A 21,248-nucleotide genomic window follows, 5' to 3' on the forward strand; every position below is an offset into this window, starting at 1 on the left:
AACGGGACGAAGTTGCCTTTGTGTCTTTGTTTTGAAACATTTTCATTTTCAAAATGACCTATTTCAGTTTTTAGGAATCCTTTGTGTGTTCTGCCACATTTTTCTAACATGATTACAAACATTGTTATACTTTAACAGGTTAAAACTTCCCAAATGTTGGCTAGCAACAACAGACACTGGGCTTTATTACTAAATGAAAAATGACTGAATAGCTAGCTGATGGCTAGCACCGCTTGGCTAGTTGCAGAAATTGCTCTACTGCTGTCCTTAATATTTATTTGTATTACATAAACCTGTTTAAACATAATATCCTATTTTTTTGTTAGGTTTCCATCTTTGGTTTGGTTATTTGCACTAATACAGTTTAAATACTGGATATTTAAATGCTCTTTAGCTACATCAGTTAGCTCTAGCTAGAAATGCTATCTGAGCTCTAAGACACTGATTAGCTTCTTTATGACATTTAAAACACAAACTATGTAATTCATTACACCTAAATCTTTGGTTTAAGTCTAGAAATCTTAATAAAATCTATAGAAACACTCGTTATTAACTTGGTAATGTGGGTGAATCAGTTCAAATTGAACTAAATTGAAGCTAAAACTGCAAGTTGCTGTCCTAAAAGCAACTTGCAGCTTTAAAAAGAAGTTGGCAAAATATTTTAGTTACTAGTTTTAGTCAGATAAATTAACACTGAAACATCTTGTGGGAATCAGGTAAAAGAAAAGGGATGAAATGAGCAGAACCCCTAAAGGACAAACTCTTTTCTCATAAATTAAGCAGAAATTTAAACTTTATTTTGTGTGGAAAGGCAACTTCATCCCTTACATAAAAGTAAACATTTATAATCACAGTTAGAAATGATAAATATGTAATTAATAGTCTCTTCAGTTCTGTAACAGAAAACATAGAGTGAGCGTATTCTGACTGAGCAAAAGTCATAAAAAATAAAAATAAAAGTAGAAAAAAAAAAGCTCTTCATGGATGTTGAATTGCACCTGTTTGTGTTTAGCGTTAATGTGAATCTGTAAATACAGCATAAATATAGACTTATCATGAAAATATTATTAAATCATCTAGACTTGACAGATTAATCAATTTACTTACACAAAATTAAACGACTGAAATAAGAAATGATTCCCAATTTAACCTGCTAATTTCATTTGTATTTAAACGCAAATCATTTTTATCCACATTTATAGAAGTTTCCTGAGTTTTTGAACTTGTAAAATTTCTTCATAAAGACCAGAAACCTTTGTAATAAACAGCAGGGGGCGCTGCTGAGAAATAAAAAAAAATAAAACGGCTAAATCAGTCAATCATGGTGATGAAAATTTTTCTGTTTGCTGATGATGTCAACAACAAAAAAGAAATTAAATTAATTGAGAAAACTTTTTTTCTTCTACCTTGATGCTGAAGTAAAATTCAGCACAAACTGCTGAGTATTAAAGTGTCTGGTGGCTGTTTAAAAAGTGACATTAACTAATTTCCTGAAACATGAAACTGAAATATTTAGGCTTGTTTGGGTGTTTAAAGGTTTGCTGTTGGACTCCATCAGATTGGGATTAAGATTTATAATGAAAAATTATTAGAACTTATTTAATCACATGATAAATTTAAACAAACTCAATAATGTTGCATTACTTTTGTACGGTTTATCGTTTTTCTACCAAAAACTGGATGATACAAGTTTCAGTCTGGGATTTTAATCTCAACAAGTTGCTTTTTTTTGAGGAACAATTTTGTTTACAGAAACTTCAGAAATAATTTTATTTGTTGTTTTGTTTATTTAAAAATGTCTTCGTATTCCAGTGTTAAATGTGCATCAGAATTTAAAGTTTATTGATCTTTGAGAATATATTCTTGTATTATTATGTTACTATTACATTACTTGAAAATTGTCTCAAAACAACAATAAAATCGTTTTTCGTAATAACTTTTGAGACAATTATCGTCCAGACAAATGTCTTACTGTGACAGGAATACGAACCACCATTATTTATATTAGATTTATTGTTATTGGAAAGTGTTTTTAGCAGTGCAACAAGATTAATATTCAATACCAAGTAGTAGTTTTGGTTGAGAAATTAATCATTTTTCTATTAATGTTTGCATTTTGTGATTTTTAAAAAGTAATGTACTGAAATATTAGTCGAAGTTTGACACATTCGGTCCATCCCTGATGTACACACTGCATGAGTTCTGCATGGTTACCGTTTAAACCAGGACAAAAGTCATTAAAGACGGATTGATTCTCCTAGTTTCCAGAGAAATGCTGCTATAAATAGATACATAAAGATCTGAGGAATTGCTGGTCGTAAAACTTCGGGCCACAAGAAGCTCAGTGTCGTTTCCTCATCACAGGAATTCAGTAAAAAGTGTTTGACAAGTCTGAAGCTAAACCGCTTCTTTAGGTCCTGGAGGGTAAAATCATTAGGACTCAGTGCATCATCATTCATTCCTTCATTCATTCATTCATCATCTGAATGCAAACAGGCTCTGCTCAGTCATCCCTTCTTCATTTTCACCTCTCAGCTGAAAGATGAGACATCATTTTTAGGCAGCAAAGTCATTTCTTCGCACACAAACATCAGCTCCTCCGCTCACAGGTCAGAGGCCGGAGGTTGGAGGTCAGACGTCGTAGTCGGGCAGGGCGGAGTAGATGATTCCTCCAGCTGATGGCGGGTTGGAGTGGAGCGGCAGCAGCCAGCAGAAAACCGAACCTGGACAAAGAAGCTGATGAGTCGGGAATGTTGTTAGGGATGGAAATCGATTAGTTTATTGATTCTCATTGAGTTAGGAAATAAACTCTTTAATTCAAATATGCACCGTGTTCATTTTAATTCAGAGAAAATTAAAACTTGCTTGAACAATAAGAATCCCTCCTTCAAATTAACATTTTAACATGAAACATGTTTCATGTTAAAATGAAACATGTTTCATGTTAAAATGAAACATGTTTCATGTTAAAATGAAACATGTTTCATGTTAAAATGAAACATGTTGCAATAAATGAGTCTCGTCAGAAAATATGTTTTAGTTTACTGAATATGAGTGTAAATGTTAATATTAGAAGGAGATTTTTCATACAGTATGGCTCTCAGGTTAATGCAATAACCAGGATGAGGAGAAGTTTAACGTCACCTGGGACATTCATAGCAGGAGACGCTGCGCCCGAGTCACCGCCGTTGCTAAGCAACGTATCAAACACGATACATTCGTTAAGTATTTGAGGATGTTGCAGGTATTTCCTCCTTTTATTGTGATTAAAGTTCTGAACATTTTGCAACTCGCCCTAAATTGCCTTTTTTTTTTTATGTAAACATATTTTGGAGCGCTTCTGCCAGGCCGCCATCTTGGATATTTTTCAAAGCAAAATACGGAGCACGTAAAAATACGTCACACGTTAAGTGGGATCGTTAAGCAGGCAGAGAGAAGCAGTTCTGGTTTCCCATCTCTAGTCGGGATGAGGAGTTTTAGTGAAGACGGATCGACACCCACCTCTACCGAAGACCTCCCTCAGCAGAGCCAGCTTGGGCTTGCGGGTGGCGTGCGGCAGGTGATGGGGCGGCTGCTGCGGAGAGGCGGAGGACGGCGAGGAGGAAAAGGAAGAGCTCCGGTCTCTGATCGTCAGCCGGTTCTTCATCTGTTCGATGGGAGTCTCATCAGTGATGATGGAGATCAGCTGAGGGGAGACGACCAATTATTGATTATTCTGACCATTAATCAAATAAAAACAGTTTTCATTTAAGCCTTTTATATAAAATAAATCAAAAGCTTCAAGAGATGAAAATAAACAAATAATTTAATAACTTCTTTAAATAAGAAACAAAAAAATTTAATTGTCTAATTTTTCAGCAAAAACTTAATCATTTGTGTTTGCTAAATGATTAATCTATAGCTAAATAAATGCTTCTAACATCAACATTTATTTTATTTATCTTTTTCTTTTTTTTTTTTTACAGAATTTGAACCAGATGAGGAGTTTTATTTTAAAAACATGTTTTTTATATCTTAAATAAACATATCAGGGTTTGTAAACTTTTCCCACAGTAAAATTCAAGAAGCATTCAAGCATTTTCAATACTGAAACATGGGAAGAATCTCTTGTTTCAAGTTAAATAATCTGCCAATGGGACTAGTTTCAATTATTAAGGAATTATTTATTTGAAATAAGCCTCTATGACCTTTTACGTTACTTTTGTCTTATTTCAAGTGTACTATGACATTTACACTTGGTAAGATTTTGTGTTTTTGGAGGTAAATGAGTCCAGGATCAGTTCAGAGGCAGGAAACAGAGCCGTTCCTACCTGATCGTAGAAGATGACCATGACAAACACCCCGAACAGAACCGACTCCACCAGCAGGATGAGGTAATGAGCTCTGACCCAGAGACAAGAGCAAACGCGCCGTGAACAGGAAGCTTCAACACCCACAGGTGCGCCCCCTGCTGTCCACTGAACTCACACTATCAGATGTTTGCTCGGCGACTCGTCTCCCTCCTTGTCGGCGTCGCCTTCCCTCTCGTTCCGGATCCGCCACACCCAGGCCCACACCACCAGAACCATGGAGTACAGGCTGGCGACGCCTGCATGCACACAAATGAAAACACAAGACTCAGCCAGGTCTGAGCTGGGACCCAGTTCGGGTTTGATTCCAGTAAACCAGGCAGTTTGGTTTGTCTGGTTTGTTGGTAAAAGTGATTAAAGGTGGAAGAACTGCTTGTTTTTTTTGTTTTTTATCACAGTAAAAATGGAGAGAACAGATTTCTGTAGCGACTCACCGGTGTAGAAGAGAAACTGGATGAAATATTTCTGGTTCAACTCCCCGACACAATTATTGATCCTGAAAAATGGAGGAAGAGGAAGATGAAGAAGACAAGAGAAAAAAATGGATGGATGGATGGATGGATGGATGGATGGATGGATGGATGGATGGATGGATGGATGGATGGATGGATGGATGGATGGACGTGTGCGGTCTCACCAGGGACAGTGGTGGTCCATGCGGCGGATGCACCTCTGGCAGACCCTGCAGTGGTGCGCTCTGGGAGGTCTGTATGTCTCGCAGCGGCTGCACACCGTCCAGCCCTCACAGCCCTGACAACAACAACCACCAGAGGCTCACAGAGGTTCTGCAGAACCGACCGAGTCAGAACCGACCGGGGCCTCTCAACTCACCAGCATGGACCGTTTTTTTTTTGTTTTTTTTACCAAACATCAGGAGCCAATTAGAATTTAAGAAAACGGCACATTTTCAACATTTAACAAGCTAAAACAAGAAAATATTTCAACTTGATCAAATTCAGCCATCAGAACCTCCTTCACTTTTGAACAGAGATGGTGAGAAACCGACCCGCTCGTTCATCCGAGACGACTGAGATCGCAGGTCTGAGAAGTCCAAGGCCGTGTCCGGGAGCGGCACCATGCCTGGAGACACAGATACGAAACACGAAACGCAGAGACAGATTACTATATTTTTCTTAAAAGTTACTTGTGAGTTAGTTTTGTTTTATTTTAAGTGTACTAAGATATTTCCATTAGTAACAAAAATACTTGGTAAAATTGTGTGTTCTTGCAGTGTTGTCTAAAATAAGTACTTTTTATGGTACGTTTTAGTTGTGTATCGCTCAGCTCCGAGTTATATTAACGTTTTACTTGATAATTTGCTTTACCTGGAATGAAACTACAAATCTAAAGGATTACAAAACCCTGATTAGCTCTTTAATGCAAATATTTTACACATCAGACAGATATGAGTTGTTGGTTTAAAAAAAAAAAGTAAGTCTGACAGTTGAATTTAAGCTCTTTGTGAGTTTAATTGACAGAACATTAAATAAAGTTTGTATGCAAGATTACTAAGACCAAGCGTTGCAACAGTAACTGTGAAGAAAAGAGTCTGCAGCTGAAGTGTTTAGTGACTTTGACCAACCAGGATCTGAGAAGACGGCTTTGGAGTGGCAGGCCAGCAGCAGCAGCAGGATCAGGTTGAACAAGGATCCATGCAGCATTCCCCAAACGCTGTCAGAGAGAAGCAGCAGGAGAAAATTCACTTAGTGTCTCAGAAAACAAACATTTAGTTTATTCTACAGCAGATGCATTGAATAAACAACGTGCGGTTCAACCTTTTAAGTGTTTTTATTCCCTTAAAACCAGCTTTTTTATGTGTATTGGAAATAAAAGAAAGTGTTTCTATCATGACTGATGATTTCACAGACTGGGTCACATGGGTCAATGATCACATGTAAAGAAAAAGAGAACTGAAAACAGCTTCATGTTGTTGTTTTTGTTTAGGTTTTTTTTTTAAATCAACACTTTAAAATGTTCAAAGCTGTCGCCAACGAACTGCATCATAAACAAGCTTAAAACTGTCTTAAAGCAAGTTTTTCTATTTCATATTCAAGAGTTTTTGTTGCTCTATAAAAAACGCACAAGCAGGATGACATCAACTGACGTAAACCCAGTTAGCAAACAGCTAATGTTTTTGTTTGTTGTCTTTTAAAAGGATTTATCTGATTTTAATTATTACAAATATCCACCTTAAATTCACACACTCGCTGATATTTGTGATTAAAAGTAAAAAGAATGCATTAAAAAACGACCGTTTTCGGAGTAGACTCGCGATGCTGTCAGACCTGTTTGCTAAATGAATGGAGAGGCAGCGAACAGAAACAGACGCCATGTCGGCTGTTTTAAACGGTTTAAACGGGATTAAAACTCCCGTTACTGACCTGTCAGCGTAGGCAGGGATGAGAACATACTGTATGACCACATAGTCCGCGTAAAACACGCTGAAATAAGTTAAAACCAGGCAAATAACACCACAGAGATCTCTTCTACAGCGTAAAAACGCCATCTTTCCGTCGGGCTCCGCCCCCTTCTCGACGTTTGTCGATTACGTCAGGACGAAAACCTGCCGGTGCATTCGCGGGCCGTAGGAAACTAGATTATCAACTGGATTTACCTGTATTTTAGTTTTAAAAAGTACCAAAATAACATCGCAACGAATACGTTTTGCTTCACATAAGAATGTGTTAAGTAAATTCCTAATTATAAGTAAAATGTTTAAAATAGCATATTCTTTTGTTTCAAAAAGTTTAAAAAAGCATTTAGATTCAAAATGATCAACTGCAACATCTAACAGCCAAAGAGCTCGGATTGATACCACCATAGACATAATATAATGAGTATAATGTCTAATCTGAAAAGATAGAACTTCTACACTTTTACCTTTAGCTACTATCGCCATGTGAAAAAAAATGCACCATGCCAGTAAAAAACAACCAATCAGGAGCCAGGAGGAGGGTCTTTGCGCTGTAAATCAATCTCATGAATACTCTGCTAAATGTGCTAATTTCAAAGAAACAACTTGCCTTTACAAGAAAACCGTTTATCCCTGTCATTGGATGCCATGCTAACTAGCATTAGCATTCACAACAGGCTCTTCTTAGAGTAAGGGAGGAGCCACACACACAGGCATAACGGACATCGCTAAGACCCTCCCCCTAATTCTGATTGTTGTTTTTTTTTAGTTAGCACTGGAAGCACTGGGAGAAAGCAGAGATAATTTTTTACAGGTTATCTGTCTCATACCATACTGTCATATTTCAACAAATATGTACAAAAATATATTTTTTAAAAGTCACATACTGCAGCTTTAAATGAAATCACACTGCAAAAGCACAAAATCTTACTAAGTTTTTTTTTTTTTGGTCTAGTTTTCAGTGCAAAAATCTTAATACACTTAAAATAAGACAAAACAAACCTACACATTTTTCAGCAAGTAATAAGAGTTTGTTTGAAGTCAATAATTCCTTCACATTTCATTTAAACCAAAATTACTTGGTAAGATTTTATTTTATTTTTTTACATTTTATATATAAAAACTGTATGATACACTGTAGATCAAATATATATATCAAGTATGATATTAAAATGTATGTCATTTTACATACATATATTATTAATATACATTAATAATTGTTTATTATTAATGGGGGTTTTTTGACCATCTGAAATATTTCACAGTGCAAAACAAATGAGAAACACGTTTTCTCGGCCAGATGGGAGCCAGTAGAGGGAGGCAGCAGACTCTCCTGTTCAGACTGAACTTTCTGTCGCTCCTCCCTCAGAAAGGCTCGTCCTTCTCCTCGTTTGTTTGCTCAACAGCATTTTTTTTTTTTTTTTCTCTCTCCTCGCTGCAGACTCTCCGTGTCACACTTTGAGTTTTGGAGTTTGTCCGCTTCACTCTGCTGCCAAACAAAGCTGTCTGTGTGTCGGAAATATTCCTCCGCTTCGAAGTCAAACCGGTTCACCCGTTTCAGAGGGAACTTTGTGGAGTTAAAAAACAAAAACCCCGACGAGGAGAAGGAATAAGAAATCAGGAGCTGAAAGGAGAAAGAAAGGAAGAAAGCAAGAAAACAGAGGAGCCAGGAGGAGGAAAAGAGGTCGAAGTAACTATGGACGTCCCTGGTATGCAGGTAAGTCTAAAGGTGGACGGAAAAGCGTTTCATTTTTGGCTCGTTTTTACTATGTATGTATACTAAGTTTGTTTTCTGGGTTTGAACGAGTAAAGTGAAGCAGTTTGGCAACAAGGAAGAAAGGGTTGTGCAACCACAGGCCGTTTCCACCTGAAGACAGAACCTGTATTCAAATAAACCTTCCAGCCTCCACACCCAGTACGAACAGAAAGCTTTCCATTCATACGTCCTTTATACTCTGCCTCGGCTCTATAGTTGACATCATTCACATTGACTGACTGAGTTTCTCCATAGTGACTGTTTTTATGTTTATACTGACTTGTTTGTTCTCTTAAAAATGTCTAATTTAACTCTGAGCCTCAGCATTTTGTGTTGCAGTGACCTTTCGTGTTTACTTCTTTAAATAAAACCAAATGTTGCCTTTAAATGGCTCATATTTTGGTTTCTAAGCTCCCTCGTAAGGTTTAAGTCTGTACTTTTATTTAGTGTATTCCATTTACACTAGTACACAACAAAAGTTGTAGCATTTTACTGTACTGGACAGGTCCAAAATAGACCAAATTACCTTGTTTTAGCCCCGAAATTACAGTCAGATTCATATTCAAATCTAAATATAAACAGTTCTGCATCCAGTCATGGTTCAGTTTAGATACTCAATCTTAAAATGATAATTTTTAAACAATTTGTCAAAGAAAACAGATTGTATTAAATCTTTGCGTTGAGTCTCGTATTCAAGCACAGGGGGACAGTGGAAAGAAACAATTATGTTTAAATTGTTAGACTTCGTAGAGTTCTAGTTTCTCCAGAATAATCTCTACTAACATTATAATGCCAAGATCTCATGTGCTATTAAGTGATGTTGCTGCTCAGGATGAATTTTCGACATTTAAGAAGCTAAAACAAGAAAATAATTCAACTTTGTCAAATTCAGCCATCAAAACGTCCTTCACTTTTGAACAGAGATTGTGAGAAACCAATATAATTTTATCTATGTAACTGACATAACTTTTGATATAATGATCTAAAATAGTTCTTTCATGATTATTTGGTAGAATATTTTCTCTCAATCTAATCTTTAAAAAGTCACAAGTTGTTATTATCTGGTCAATTAGCTAATAACTGTCTGCTGGTGTAGCAACCATTGGAAAGAAGTTTTTCCAAGCAGCTGATTTTCTCTGGCATCCCCTTAAACAAACTTTGAACTGTAGGAATCAAGGGAACATTTTAGCGTGCATTCACACCAGTTTTGTTTAGTCTGCTTTAATTGAACTCTAGTTTGTTTATGTAGAAAGTCTGATTTGTTTGTGGAGGCGTGAATGCGTAATTGAAATGTGATGTGGACCAAAAGAGTGAACGCTGGTCCAATAAAAACCCAGGTATGAAGTGAACTCTGGTGCTGTGTGAATGCAGTATAACCAGAGACCGCTCCAAAAGCTGGAAGCAGTCTACAGCGCAGGGCATTCTGGGTAAATGCAACCAAAACAAGCGCAAGAGGTGCGTTGGAGAAAACATAAAAGTAATCATACAACTGCTAAAATTTGATAATGTTCCATTTTTGTTTACATTTTGTGAACAGGAAAGTTGCACTAATGTCTTCTTCAGAAGTTTCTGTGTCGTTTCCTGTAGAGGTTAGCGGTGCAGCGCCCCCACAGGCGAGGAGGGGAACAGGTTTTTCAATTAGTGTGGTTCGTTTGAAACGGTGCAGCGTGAAAGTGAACCGCAACATCTGAAAATGTAGCAAATGTTACAATTTTGGTCCGAATCGAACCAAATCTACTGGACTATGAAGTGAATGCACCTTTAGAGGTTTTGAAATCATAACTTTTTAAAACTTTACTGGAAACTGTTCCAAAACAGATTTTATGTTATAATATTATCATGTTGATCCTGAATGACTGTTAAAGCTCCTCAGTGACTCTTGCTTGGTGATCTTGGTTGGACCTTGCTTGTTTGGACTTTGCTGCCTCTCCGCCTGAATATTTTACGTCACACCAATCATTTTCTTATTGGAACCCGTAATCTGGACTTTAGTTATCCATTATCCTTGTGTTTATAGTTTCAACCTGTACTCGTGTTAAAATGACTTCATGACAGTTTGATATTTGTTGGCGAGGTTTCCATGATGACCACTTGGGATATTAATAGCTCATCCTCTGAATCTGCTGCATGATCTGGGTTAAAGATAAGACGCTGGGTGTGTCTGAGGCGAGGAATTCCAGTTTGTGTCCATGTTTATCTCCTCTATTGTTATGGTTTTATTGGACCTTCTTGGGTTTTATTGTTCTCAATGTCTTTGCCCAGTGTACAGCTGTAGGTCGCAAAAATGTTTTCTAGGACATGAATCATAAATCAGTGGTGTCAAAAGTAGTACTCACGTTCTCTACTTAAGTAGAAGCACAGAGGTTTGTATTAAAAAATACTCTAGTAAAAGTAAAAAAAGTACAAGTTTTCATTTGTACTCAAGTACAAAAAGTAAAAAGTAATTTTCACCTTCAAGAATACAGAATGACTTAAAATATTTTAAAAATACTTTAAAAGTTATTTTTTTCTTTTGCTCACAACGTGCTCTGTGTTGGTATAGAGATTTATAAAAAAAATACTTATGCGATTTAAAAAGAAAAAGAAGTTTTTCTTCAAACTAAATCTCAATCAGAATAATTTAGATTGCACAAAACACAGTGCATTCATCACTAAATGTTCTTTGAGCCAAAAAAGAACAATCAGTAGTCTTTATTTTTCTAAGAAAGATTTTTATTTAAATAAGACTGCATATGGTAAATGTGTTGTATCTCTGAATGTGTTCCTCTGTTACTCGTGTTAATGTATCCATCCATGTTGATTTTCTCATACCCCGGTGTGTTCTTCTTCTGTTCTGCTATGGTTGCATCTACCGCTACTATAACACACTTGTTGTGCGAGAAATGGACTTTTTGCCGTCATTGTTTTGTTTTTTATTATTATTAACGAAACATATCTGAAAATATAATGAGTAGAAAGTACAGATAATTCTCTCAAGATGTAGGAAGTAAAAGTTAAAAGTTGTCAGAAAGGAAAAAAATACTCAAGTATAGTTCAGTAAAAGTTCAGCAAAGCTCAGATGCTTTTAATTTTTATTTTACAACAGTGCATGTGGGTGTTTCTGCCAGTAAAAGGGGATGGGAATTATTACGAGCCTCCTGTGTCGCCTCCTGTTTGGCCGGCTTTCAGGTGTGTCTACCTGTGGGACCTGCTCGTGCCGCCTGCTCTGTTTGTTCCAGGTGGGTGGGTCAGATGTGTTGTCAACACACACCTGACACCCGGCAGCTGCTGCATCGTCAACGCCTGCACAGCAACTTGTTTACCTGCCAGGAAGAGCAGCCATGCCTGCTGCAGTGTGTAATTAAGTCACATTAGTCATTTTTCATTGTGTTTTCACTCAGATGTTCAGTAAAGTGGTTGTTTTTGCTTTATTTCCTTATAAATGCAATAAGGATGTTTTAAGTTATCTGAAGGACGCTGAGGCCAACACCTACATAAGCAGAGAGTCTCCGCAATAAATATTTTATCTGAGCGATTGTTGGCGTTCAGAAACGTCGCTGTCAGGATGTAACTTGTTCTTATCATAATAGCAGTCACTTTTTATAGACCGCATCTGGAGCTCGTTACGCATGAACAGGCTGCAGCAGGAGAGTGGAAAAGATTACAAAATGTTAAATTATACCAACACATATAGCTTAATAATGAAGGTCATGTGTTTTACTTTTTTACACAATAGTAGAAAAAATACTTCATGCTTTATTTTTTCTGCAATCAAAATCAATTTGTTGTGTTATTGACGAGCTATATTCAACTATATTCTTTTATTTAAGAAAATTGAATTTATTATTTTAGTGCTTAAACAATTAATCGGATCAATGAATACCAATTTAATCAATCAATCAAGTTTATTTGCAAAGTCCATTTTACAAATCAATTCAAAGTGCTTTACATTATAAAAGCCCAAAAATAAAAAGTCTTGTTATTGAGAAACCAGTAACAAACATTACATTTAGTAACTTAGTAATCGATTAATCGTTAACTGGAGCATAGAGACTGGCTGTTTACTTGAAGAACAACATCTTCAGAGCAATAATTAAACAACTGAAGAAAATATAAATACATTTTGCTCTTAAGATGAAAAAAACTTTCTGTAAATATGTTTTACTCAAAACTTTGTATAACTTCACCTAGTTCAAATTCACTCCAGGAAAGCTGTTATTACATTTTTGACAATAAAATGTTTGGGTTTTTTTATTAACCCTCTATGGCATGGCGTTGCCCTCAGGCAACAAACCACATATCTGTACCTCACATTGCTCCTTTATTTTATTTTTTGGGGGGCATGATTTTTGACATATTTTTGTCCGAAAAAAAGTTTTTTTATGAATATAGTTTTTGTTTGATTTGTATTTCATTTCTCATAATCAGTGTAGAAAATCTTGGTGTTCTAGACCAATGTTACCCTGAGGCAACAAACCCAAATCTGGTTCCAGGAGGTGTCAGAGTCCGATTTTATGATTGACATGTAATTAGGGACCACCAAGCTCCCAAAGAATGCAGGAAAATATTTTTTCCCCCAAAAAATAAAAAGTCATGCCATAGAGGGTTAAAAAAAGAAGTTGAATTATTTGTTATTTTCATCTTTTACTGTATTTTTAATATAGTATAAAAAAGGCCTAAGAGGATACATAAAAAATCTGTAAAATGACATTTTAAAAATCCAATTAATTGCCAGAATAATCGATTAATTGATTGTTAAAATAATTATTAGTTGCAGCCTTATATTGAATATATAATTTTTGAACCTCAATCACATGATGAATTAAAACAAGCTCAATTTCCTTTTATGTCATTTATTGCTTTTCATTTTTCTCTCTTTCTACCAAAAACTGGTTGACAAAAGTCTTCAGGTGCTTCGTTCTGGACTAACCCTTTTTTTAAATGATAGTTTGGTTTACAGAGACTCCATAATTAATTTATTTTGGATATTTAAAATGTCTTTCAGTTCCTGTGTTAACAGTTTATTAGAATTTAAAGTTTATAGGTCTTTGAGAATGTGTTTTTGCATTATTATGCCATTATTACCAATATATGACTTGAAAATGGTCTCAAAACAACAACAGTATTGTTTATCACAATAACCTCTGGGACAATTTATCATCCAGCAAAATTTATCGAGACAGGACTAAAGATTATCCAATTATTCGGATAAAAAAATACATTCTACATATTTTTAATTTAACCACTTAAACCTTTTTATGCAATATTAGAAATATATTAAAATATACAAATAAAGACATAGACATAAGACATAAGAAAATGAGCATTTCACTGCTTAAAATGCATTGATCATTTAGCATGTCAGCAAATGGCCCTTTTTCCAGTCTTTATACTACAGTTAACGGATAATCGATTACTAAATTAGTTGATGATAATTTCAATAATCGATTAATCGCAATGAATCCAACTAATCGTTTCAGTCCTAAACAAGTTACGAAAATCCATCGTAACAATAAGACAGTGAAAGACTGATCCCCAGCGTTTCTTGCTACTTTCTCTCCAAGAAATCCTCAATTTCTCTGACTGGTTGCAGTAAAAGACAAGAAAAGTTTCCTGTGAGGTACTTTATACTGAAGGGGACGATCAGACAGCCTAAAGATCGAGTTGCTTGTTTATGTGGTTTATTGTGATGTCATCATGAACGGTTTCAAACTGTGGATTACAAATGAGGTGTTTCAGGTCTGGCAGTATCAGTGTCTTCTCTGGAACAGATTAAATTCCTTGCTTGTTTGTGGTTTGCAGTTTTTAAATGCGCTACCTGCCATATCGCAACCAGAACAAATGGAGTGTAATCTAAGACGCATATAAAACGGATAATCTTTAAAAGTTATTGTCATTTAATGGGAGACTAATGTTTTGCATTTCGGAATATAACTAAAGGTTTTTAGTTATTGATTAATCTGTTATTCTGATGATTAATCAGATTTTTTAAAAATTGGCATATTCTGCAGTTTTTTCCTTTAAGCCTCTTTTATAAAATATTAGAAATATTTCAAAGATGCAAACAAGCAACCAAATAGTTCAATTCCTTTTTTAAATAATAGTAAAAAACATTTTACTTCCTAAAATGCAATTAGACTCTTTTGGTTTACACTTTATCCTTTGTAGCAAAGGATGAATCTGCAGTTAACAAATCCTTCTAACATCCATTTAAAAAGATTTGTTTGATTCATTTTTGGATTAATTGATTAATAATTGGATAGAAATAGGTAATTTGAACCAGGTGAAGCTAAAACTATACTTGAGAAGTTCGTGGCAGAAAATATTAACAGACAAGGTCAATTTTTCAACTTAAATACAAAATGTATATATTTTTTTAACGGTTTTGACTCAATTACTGTTTTGACTTCGTTGTCGATTCAGCAACCGGCCTTTTATTTGAGTCTGTATACTCCAGTTAGCGGTTATTTGATTTCTGAATTAGTTGATGATCATTTCAACTATTGATTAATCACGATTAATCGTTTCAACCCTATTGGAATTGCATCAATCAAACCCGTCTTTTAATATTTGCACTGGTGTTTTGAACCACTACTTGGTACTAAGAAGCAACATGTTGGTTTAAAAAACAGATTATTTATATAACGCGTTAGATGGCAGAGCCTTGCTGAGGCATCAGGGAACGCTGATGTTTATTTGCCATAATTGACGCTGTTCCCTGCATTTTGCTTCCCTTTTTCCAAGAAACATTACGTAATGCAGAGAAATTAGCTTGATGTAATTTTATAAAGGGTGACATTATTGCACAAGTTTTCCATCTGACTCCATTACGTCTAATGCATTTATGGTCTGTTATCAATAGCTTTATTGTTGGACTGTAACATTTGCTGCCTCCAGTCACACATCGTTTCTCCTTTGCCCTTCAGATGTGACTGAATTTTCCTCTCTGAAACTTAAAGTCAAACATTTACATAAGTTAAAGTTAAAATGACTTGTTAATGTTGACTTTTTTGAGAAGAAAATGTGTTAATTTCTTCCTGAATAGAACGATTTTCAGGCATTACCTAGTCCTGGAAGATGTTGCACAGGCTGCACATCAAGGCGAATTACATGCCACTGCTTCCTGTCGCTGTGAAAAAGCAAAAACAAAATACCTTCCTCACGCTTCAGCGCCTTTTCTCTCTGACGTTTGTCTAGTCAAACCCTCAGGTTGAATAAAAAAGTGCTGCTTCGGTCTGCTGGAAGTGAAACTACCGCAGAGCTGCAGGTTGTGCAGGGCGCTAACAGGAAGCATGGCTGTTAGCTGTTAGCTGCAGGCGGTGAAACCTTGACGATTCAGCTGATTTGATGCAGAGTGATGATGAAATTGTGTTATTGATTGATGAAATGCTGGCAGGAAACCCAGTGATTTGGCTCTTTGGGGTAATTTTATTGATGTCATTGGAGTGGTTAGTGGAATTTCCTGTTTTTAGTTTCTTTTTTGTCATCACTTGGGTGTTGCCTCATTCTAGCATGAGATCCTGACTGCATGTTGACAAAGTTTCCCAGAATTTCCCACAACAGATTATGATTGTTTGTTGCCACCTACACTTTCTTAGCGTATACACTTTGTGTTCTTGCCATTGACAAAAATGTAAATATCAGTTTTGATGTAGTTTCTTTTCTCTTATTGTCTTGGTTATTTCAGCATTCTGTTTAATTTTGTATGAAAAGGTTAAAATGACCTAAATAAAATAAAAACATCTGTATCTGCTGACGCTCTGATTGTCACATCAGCTGTACAAAAACTCAGCTGCTGTAAAAAGCTGTGGTGAAACATCTGACTTGCACCACAGATCTAAATTGCACCACAGATCTGAAGAATATAGATATTTTCAGTCATTACAGGATCATTGTGTGCAACCCTGCAGTTACAAGAGACTACAGACTCAACATTTGGTAGAAAACTCTATTTTAATTGCCATACATTCACATTTTGTATATAAATCATATGTTTAGCCAGATGTGTGATGTCTAACTGACCTTAATGCCTCAATTTGAGCTGAAGTCCAGCACCAGCATCGGAATTAATGCTCAGTTTATTTATGGTTTTGCATAGTTATTTTTTTTTTAAATGTAATTTTACTGTAGCCACCTTTAAACTAAACATGACTGCAAAGGATGTATTTTTATAATCATTTTTTAAAGTTACCACAAGATCATGATAGTGTTTTAAGTCTACGTCACTCACCTCAGTGTTCAGTTGTTACATTCAGAACCAGTCGCACCATCTGACCTGTTTGTTTCATCCCTTTCATTTGTGTCTGTCACACATAATGTTGTTAAAGTCAGTCTGCAACTTTGTGCTTGGAAAAAACAACAGATTGTGTTAGAGACACAGGAAATTTCATGCAGCTTGTTTTACAACATCTTTATTTTTTTTATCTCCAATTAACATCAGAAAATATTAAAATAAATACTCCTTATTGCACACAATCATCTGTCTCGTATTTTGTGGAGTAAAATTACAAACCTCACAAGTTGATTCAGATTCATCAATTTGCCTTTTTTCTTCTTTATGAAGATTTAACTTTTGGGAACTCTAGATTTGTGTTTTCACCAATGGACTCCTTGGATTTCTGTAGTTCAGAGCGATGTCAGCCATCTTGTTTTACAAGCACAGTTTACAGCTTGTATTTAAATTCAGATCTACTTTCAGGAGGAATGATTGGAATGAAAGTCATTTTGTGAAAATATTTGCTGTTGTTTTTAATTTTTTAATTTAAAAAAAAGCAGAAAATTAAAATCTGAATTTAAATATAGTAAATGTTACTTTTAAGCCATATCACCAAGCCCTATAGGATCTTTATTTAGCCCAAATATTCAACATTTATCATAACATCTTTCTAATATCTGTTGCAATATTTATTTTACTTTGTGTCTTTCAATATTTATTAAGTTTTAATGAGGAAATGTCTCTGGTCTTATATTACACAATAGACTCACAGCCAGCAGGATCCCTCATACATTAGAAAACATCCTGGACAAACTATAAGATTTATTAAAACAGTGAAAAAGCAAAGTAACTGTTCTGTTACCGACTTTTTTTAGCCAGTAATTTATGAAAAAGGGGTCTTATCATGCAACATTTTCATTTGAGTCTCCACTGCTTCTAAAAACAACCCAAGCAATAAAAAGTAAAAACCACCAAGATGCATTTTGGCAATAAGTTAATATTTTTAGATTTCAGGAAAATGAGTCGTTCCAAAAACCGTCCAAATGTAACATTACAAATCAGCAGGCATGGCACCTCGCCTAGCAACCCCAGCAAAGCCCAGACGGTTACCTTGCAACCCCAGTAGAGCTCTACTCGTTACCTAGCAACCCCTCGGAGCTCTGCCTGCCTGGGGATTTTAAAACAGCTCCTTCTGAATTGAGCTCAAATAGGCAGACCTGAACATGTTTTGTGTGGACCACAAACCTATCTTGACCTGTTCAATTGCATTTTTATTGATTTTCAGAAATATATTGACACGGTACAAGTAGGACTGTCACGATAATAAATTTTGCTGAACGATAAATTGTCCCAGAAGTTATTGCGATAAATGATAATATTGTTGTTTTGAGACCATGATGGTAATAAGGGCATAATTATGCAAGAACGTATTCTCACAGATTAATAAATTCTAATGAACATTTAACACTAGAACGGGAAGACATTTTAAATATCCAAAATTAATATACAATTAAATATAAAGACTCTAGAAACTAAACTGTCTTTCAACAAAGAACCAGACAGAAGACTTTTGTCATCCAGCTTTTGGTATACAGAGAGAAAAACGATAAATCTTTCAAATGGAAATAATCAAGCACATCTTAATTTATCATGCAAATAATTGATTTATTGATTATTGTGACAGACATATGTGTAGTTGTTTTTTTAAACGTTTTATTTGAGATTTGTCAGATGTTAGAGCGGCAGCGGGGCCGGTAGAGGAAAGCCAATCTGTGTTGATATGACTGTAGAGAACATAAAGCAGTTGATTTGCTCTCTCTTGACTCTCCACGATTTGGACTTGATGTTCCGACCCCACTTGATAAAGAAAACACAACATCCTGTGTAGCTCCAGGAGGGGATCAGCTCTTTCGTTTCTGCCGGGTTTTCCCGCTCTCTTACCCAGAACCCGATATTCACAATCCGTCCCGATTCCGAGCCATTCAGTTTGACTTCAGGCTGAGAGCGGCTTCAGGACCTGATCAAAACCCAGGGAGTGTTCTTCTCTCCTGCACACTCCTCTACTAATCATCGCATACATAATCACAGGCTCCACCAAACCGAAACTCTAAAGGGAGCAGAGTTTTCTGACTTCCTGGGTGAGAAATTATCAGCAGCTGCCGGCAAGTTTTGATTATGGTGGGTGAGTCAGTTTTTCTGTGGGCTGAATCAGACGCTGGGGAACCATTTTTAGACGCGGCCCTTCAGTTCTCCCAGTTTAAAGTAGAACCACATGACGGCACAAGTAGCTGCTGTGTTGGACGGAGGAGCAACGACTCCACTGGGAGTCGTTCCTGAATCCAAACTGTTGGTTCTGGCGTCCTTACAGCGTTCAGGATTACAGCAACGTGAGATGTGACATCTGGATGTTTAAGCAGTCAGAATAGTAAATCACTTATTGATGATTGAGTTGAATAGTATTTTTTGTTTACTGTGTATTTTTAAATACATACATAAACAAAAGTTTCTTTCTCAAGAGTTTTATGGTGTTTTGTGGTGGCACTGCAAAAAAAAAAAACAACTCAGAAGAAGCAACTCCCTTCTTCACAAAATGTAAACAAAGATGGATTATAGAGGTTGTAGCATTTATTTTATGTTTCTGGTTAAAGAAAGCAAGTCATTTCTCTTGCAAGTTGAAGACTCATGTTTGTTTTGGTTGTATTTACCCAGAATGCTGTGCGCCGCAGTGCACTTCCTGCTTTTGGAGTGGTCTTCGGTCTGCTTGGCGTTCACATTTACATTCGAACCACCAGAATTCACCTTAATTGAACTAAGACCTCAGTATGTAGACGGACCAGAGTTGGATTTTTAGAGTTTGATTATGCATTCATGGCTCCCCCAAACAAACCAAACGTTTTAGAAATTTAGTTTGATTAAAGCGGGCTAAACAGGGCTGGTGTGAATGCAAAGTAAAAGTGTTTTTATTTGTGGCAGGATTCTTATATCTTACCTGAGGCTTCAAGAATGTGCACAGCACATTTTACTTTAAGATCACATGTTTACCTGTCATAATGTGTCACTTGGAGGCTTTGAAACGGAGACAAGCAAAACAGTTTTTACTGGTCATCCAGCAGTCTATTATTGTTCATATTGCCTGATCTGACTTCTGCTTTTCAGTCTGAATTAGTAAACCGTCTGGTTGTCTCCACAAATGTGAACCAAGACGTCTGGTGCATGTTTCAAATGCAACATGTGGTGCTTAAGATTAAATATTGAGGTGAATGGAAACATTTTTTGGATTTGCATGAACCAGAACTACGCTTTTCTTTTTCAAATGTTGTAATTTCACATATTTAGAGTAAAAATGTATACTTTTTTTGCTGATTATTTAATATAAAAGCTTACTTTCATCGACTTTAAACCAACAAGCAAATAAAATCCATTACTAACCCTAACAGCCTTGGCATCTTATATCCAAACTGCCATCAAGCAGATATTTCTGTGCAACATTTAGTTCAGTGTTTTGAATAATTTACTGACAAATTTCTCTTTGAATGAATAAAAACCTTTTGTTTTGGGAAGTTCGTCATGCAGGATGACTCGGCACATTGTGTCATCGTTGTCAGTGAGGTTTTCACATGATGTCGCTCCGCAAAGGTCATTTTTCTGAGCGCTGTTTGGATTTCCTCTTTTAGCAGCTGTGACCTCTGACCCCAACGCACACAGAGTTTTTTGTGCAGATATTTGAACGCTGGTGAAAACGTGGGTCTTTCTCTCTCCGTTACTCTCCGGTACAAATGGTTTCCCCAGGAGCTTCGTGTTTGATGGGCCGGGCAGAGATCACTGACCTCTGAAACCGACTTTCAGCTGTAAAACTTTCGTCTCAGCTTTCTCACTTCTTCTGTTATCATACCTGGACAAACAGCTATGTTTGACACTGATGTTTAACTAAGTAAAGTAGCTTTGAGGATTATTAGAAACTTGTCAAACAAGAGTGGCTTCATCCAAACCAGCAGAGAGCCAAAATCCTCATCTTTAAACCAAATGTCCAAAAAACACACCATAATATGCAATAATTTATTTATCTTTTAGGTTTCTTCCAACTATCTACAACTTGATGTGTTTATTTTGAATTCAATATAATTTTGGTTCCTTCAAATTTCTTCTGTCGAATTATTGGAAAGCAGAGTTGGCATTTGAAATATTATAAACCAATTTTGAAACAAATCACCCAATTTTAGTGGCAGGTTTTGAAATGACCATCAAACCCTGAAAACTGGCAGTTTGGTTTGGATTATTCCTTTTGCTGTTTGAACTATCGTTTTTTTTCTAATTTTGGTTTCGTAAGAGCACATAATAAATCATTAGATATGAAAATACGATTCAGTCACGCTACTTTATGTAACAGTAATAAAGCAGCCATATGCTGGTGTTGGTGTTATCTGTGTTTAGAGACCGTTGTGCAACAAGGATTGCATCAATGATTGACTCATGTAACTATTAATAATTCTGATTAATAACTTATTAATGAAACTATTAATAGAGCTGAAGTTTCTT

The 21,248-nt window shown here is 36.0% G+C and overlaps 2 protein-coding genes across 3 annotated transcripts in view; one reads left to right on the forward strand and one right to left on the reverse strand.

The window, feature by feature from the left end:
* Window positions 1–1,074: 1,074 nt before the first annotated feature.
* LOC116733368 (palmitoyltransferase ZDHHC3) lies at window positions 1,075–6,868 on the reverse strand. Of its 2 annotated transcripts, none has more exons than XM_032584192.1 (9): window positions 6,731–6,868; window positions 5,932–6,020; window positions 5,356–5,429; window positions 4,987–5,099; window positions 4,784–4,845; window positions 4,468–4,588; window positions 4,311–4,383; window positions 3,502–3,685; window positions 1,075–2,723 (listed from the first exon to the last, which is right to left on the reverse strand). In XM_032584192.1, the coding sequence occupies exons 1-9, from the start codon at window positions 6,853–6,855 to the stop codon at window positions 2,632–2,634; spliced, it is 933 nt and encodes a 310-aa protein (XP_032440083.1). In that variant the 5' UTR covers window positions 6,856–6,868; the 3' UTR covers window positions 1,075–2,631. The 2 variants fall into 2 exon arrangements, with proteins under 2 accessions (XP_032440083.1, XP_032440082.1); XM_032584191.1 differs by having other exon boundaries at window positions 1,075–2,736.
* A 1,304-nt stretch (window positions 6,869–8,172) lies between these two features.
* The window catches only part of LOC116732861 (serine/threonine-protein kinase 26-like), a 33,756-nt gene continuing 20,680 nt past the window's right edge, over window positions 8,173–21,248 (forward strand). Inside the window, exon 1 of the mRNA XM_032583418.1 lies at window positions 8,173–8,479. Within this exon, the coding sequence (XP_032439309.1) occupies window positions 8,459–8,479 (21 nt within the window). The 5' untranslated portion in view covers window positions 8,173–8,458. The remainder of the gene's footprint in view (window positions 8,480–21,248) is intronic.

The sequence above is a fragment of the Xiphophorus hellerii genome, chromosome 14, assembly GCF_003331165.1.
Source record: "Xiphophorus hellerii strain 12219 chromosome 14, Xiphophorus_hellerii-4.1, whole genome shotgun sequence".
In the NCBI taxonomy this organism is placed as follows: Eukaryota; Metazoa; Chordata; class Actinopteri; order Cyprinodontiformes; family Poeciliidae; genus Xiphophorus; species Xiphophorus hellerii.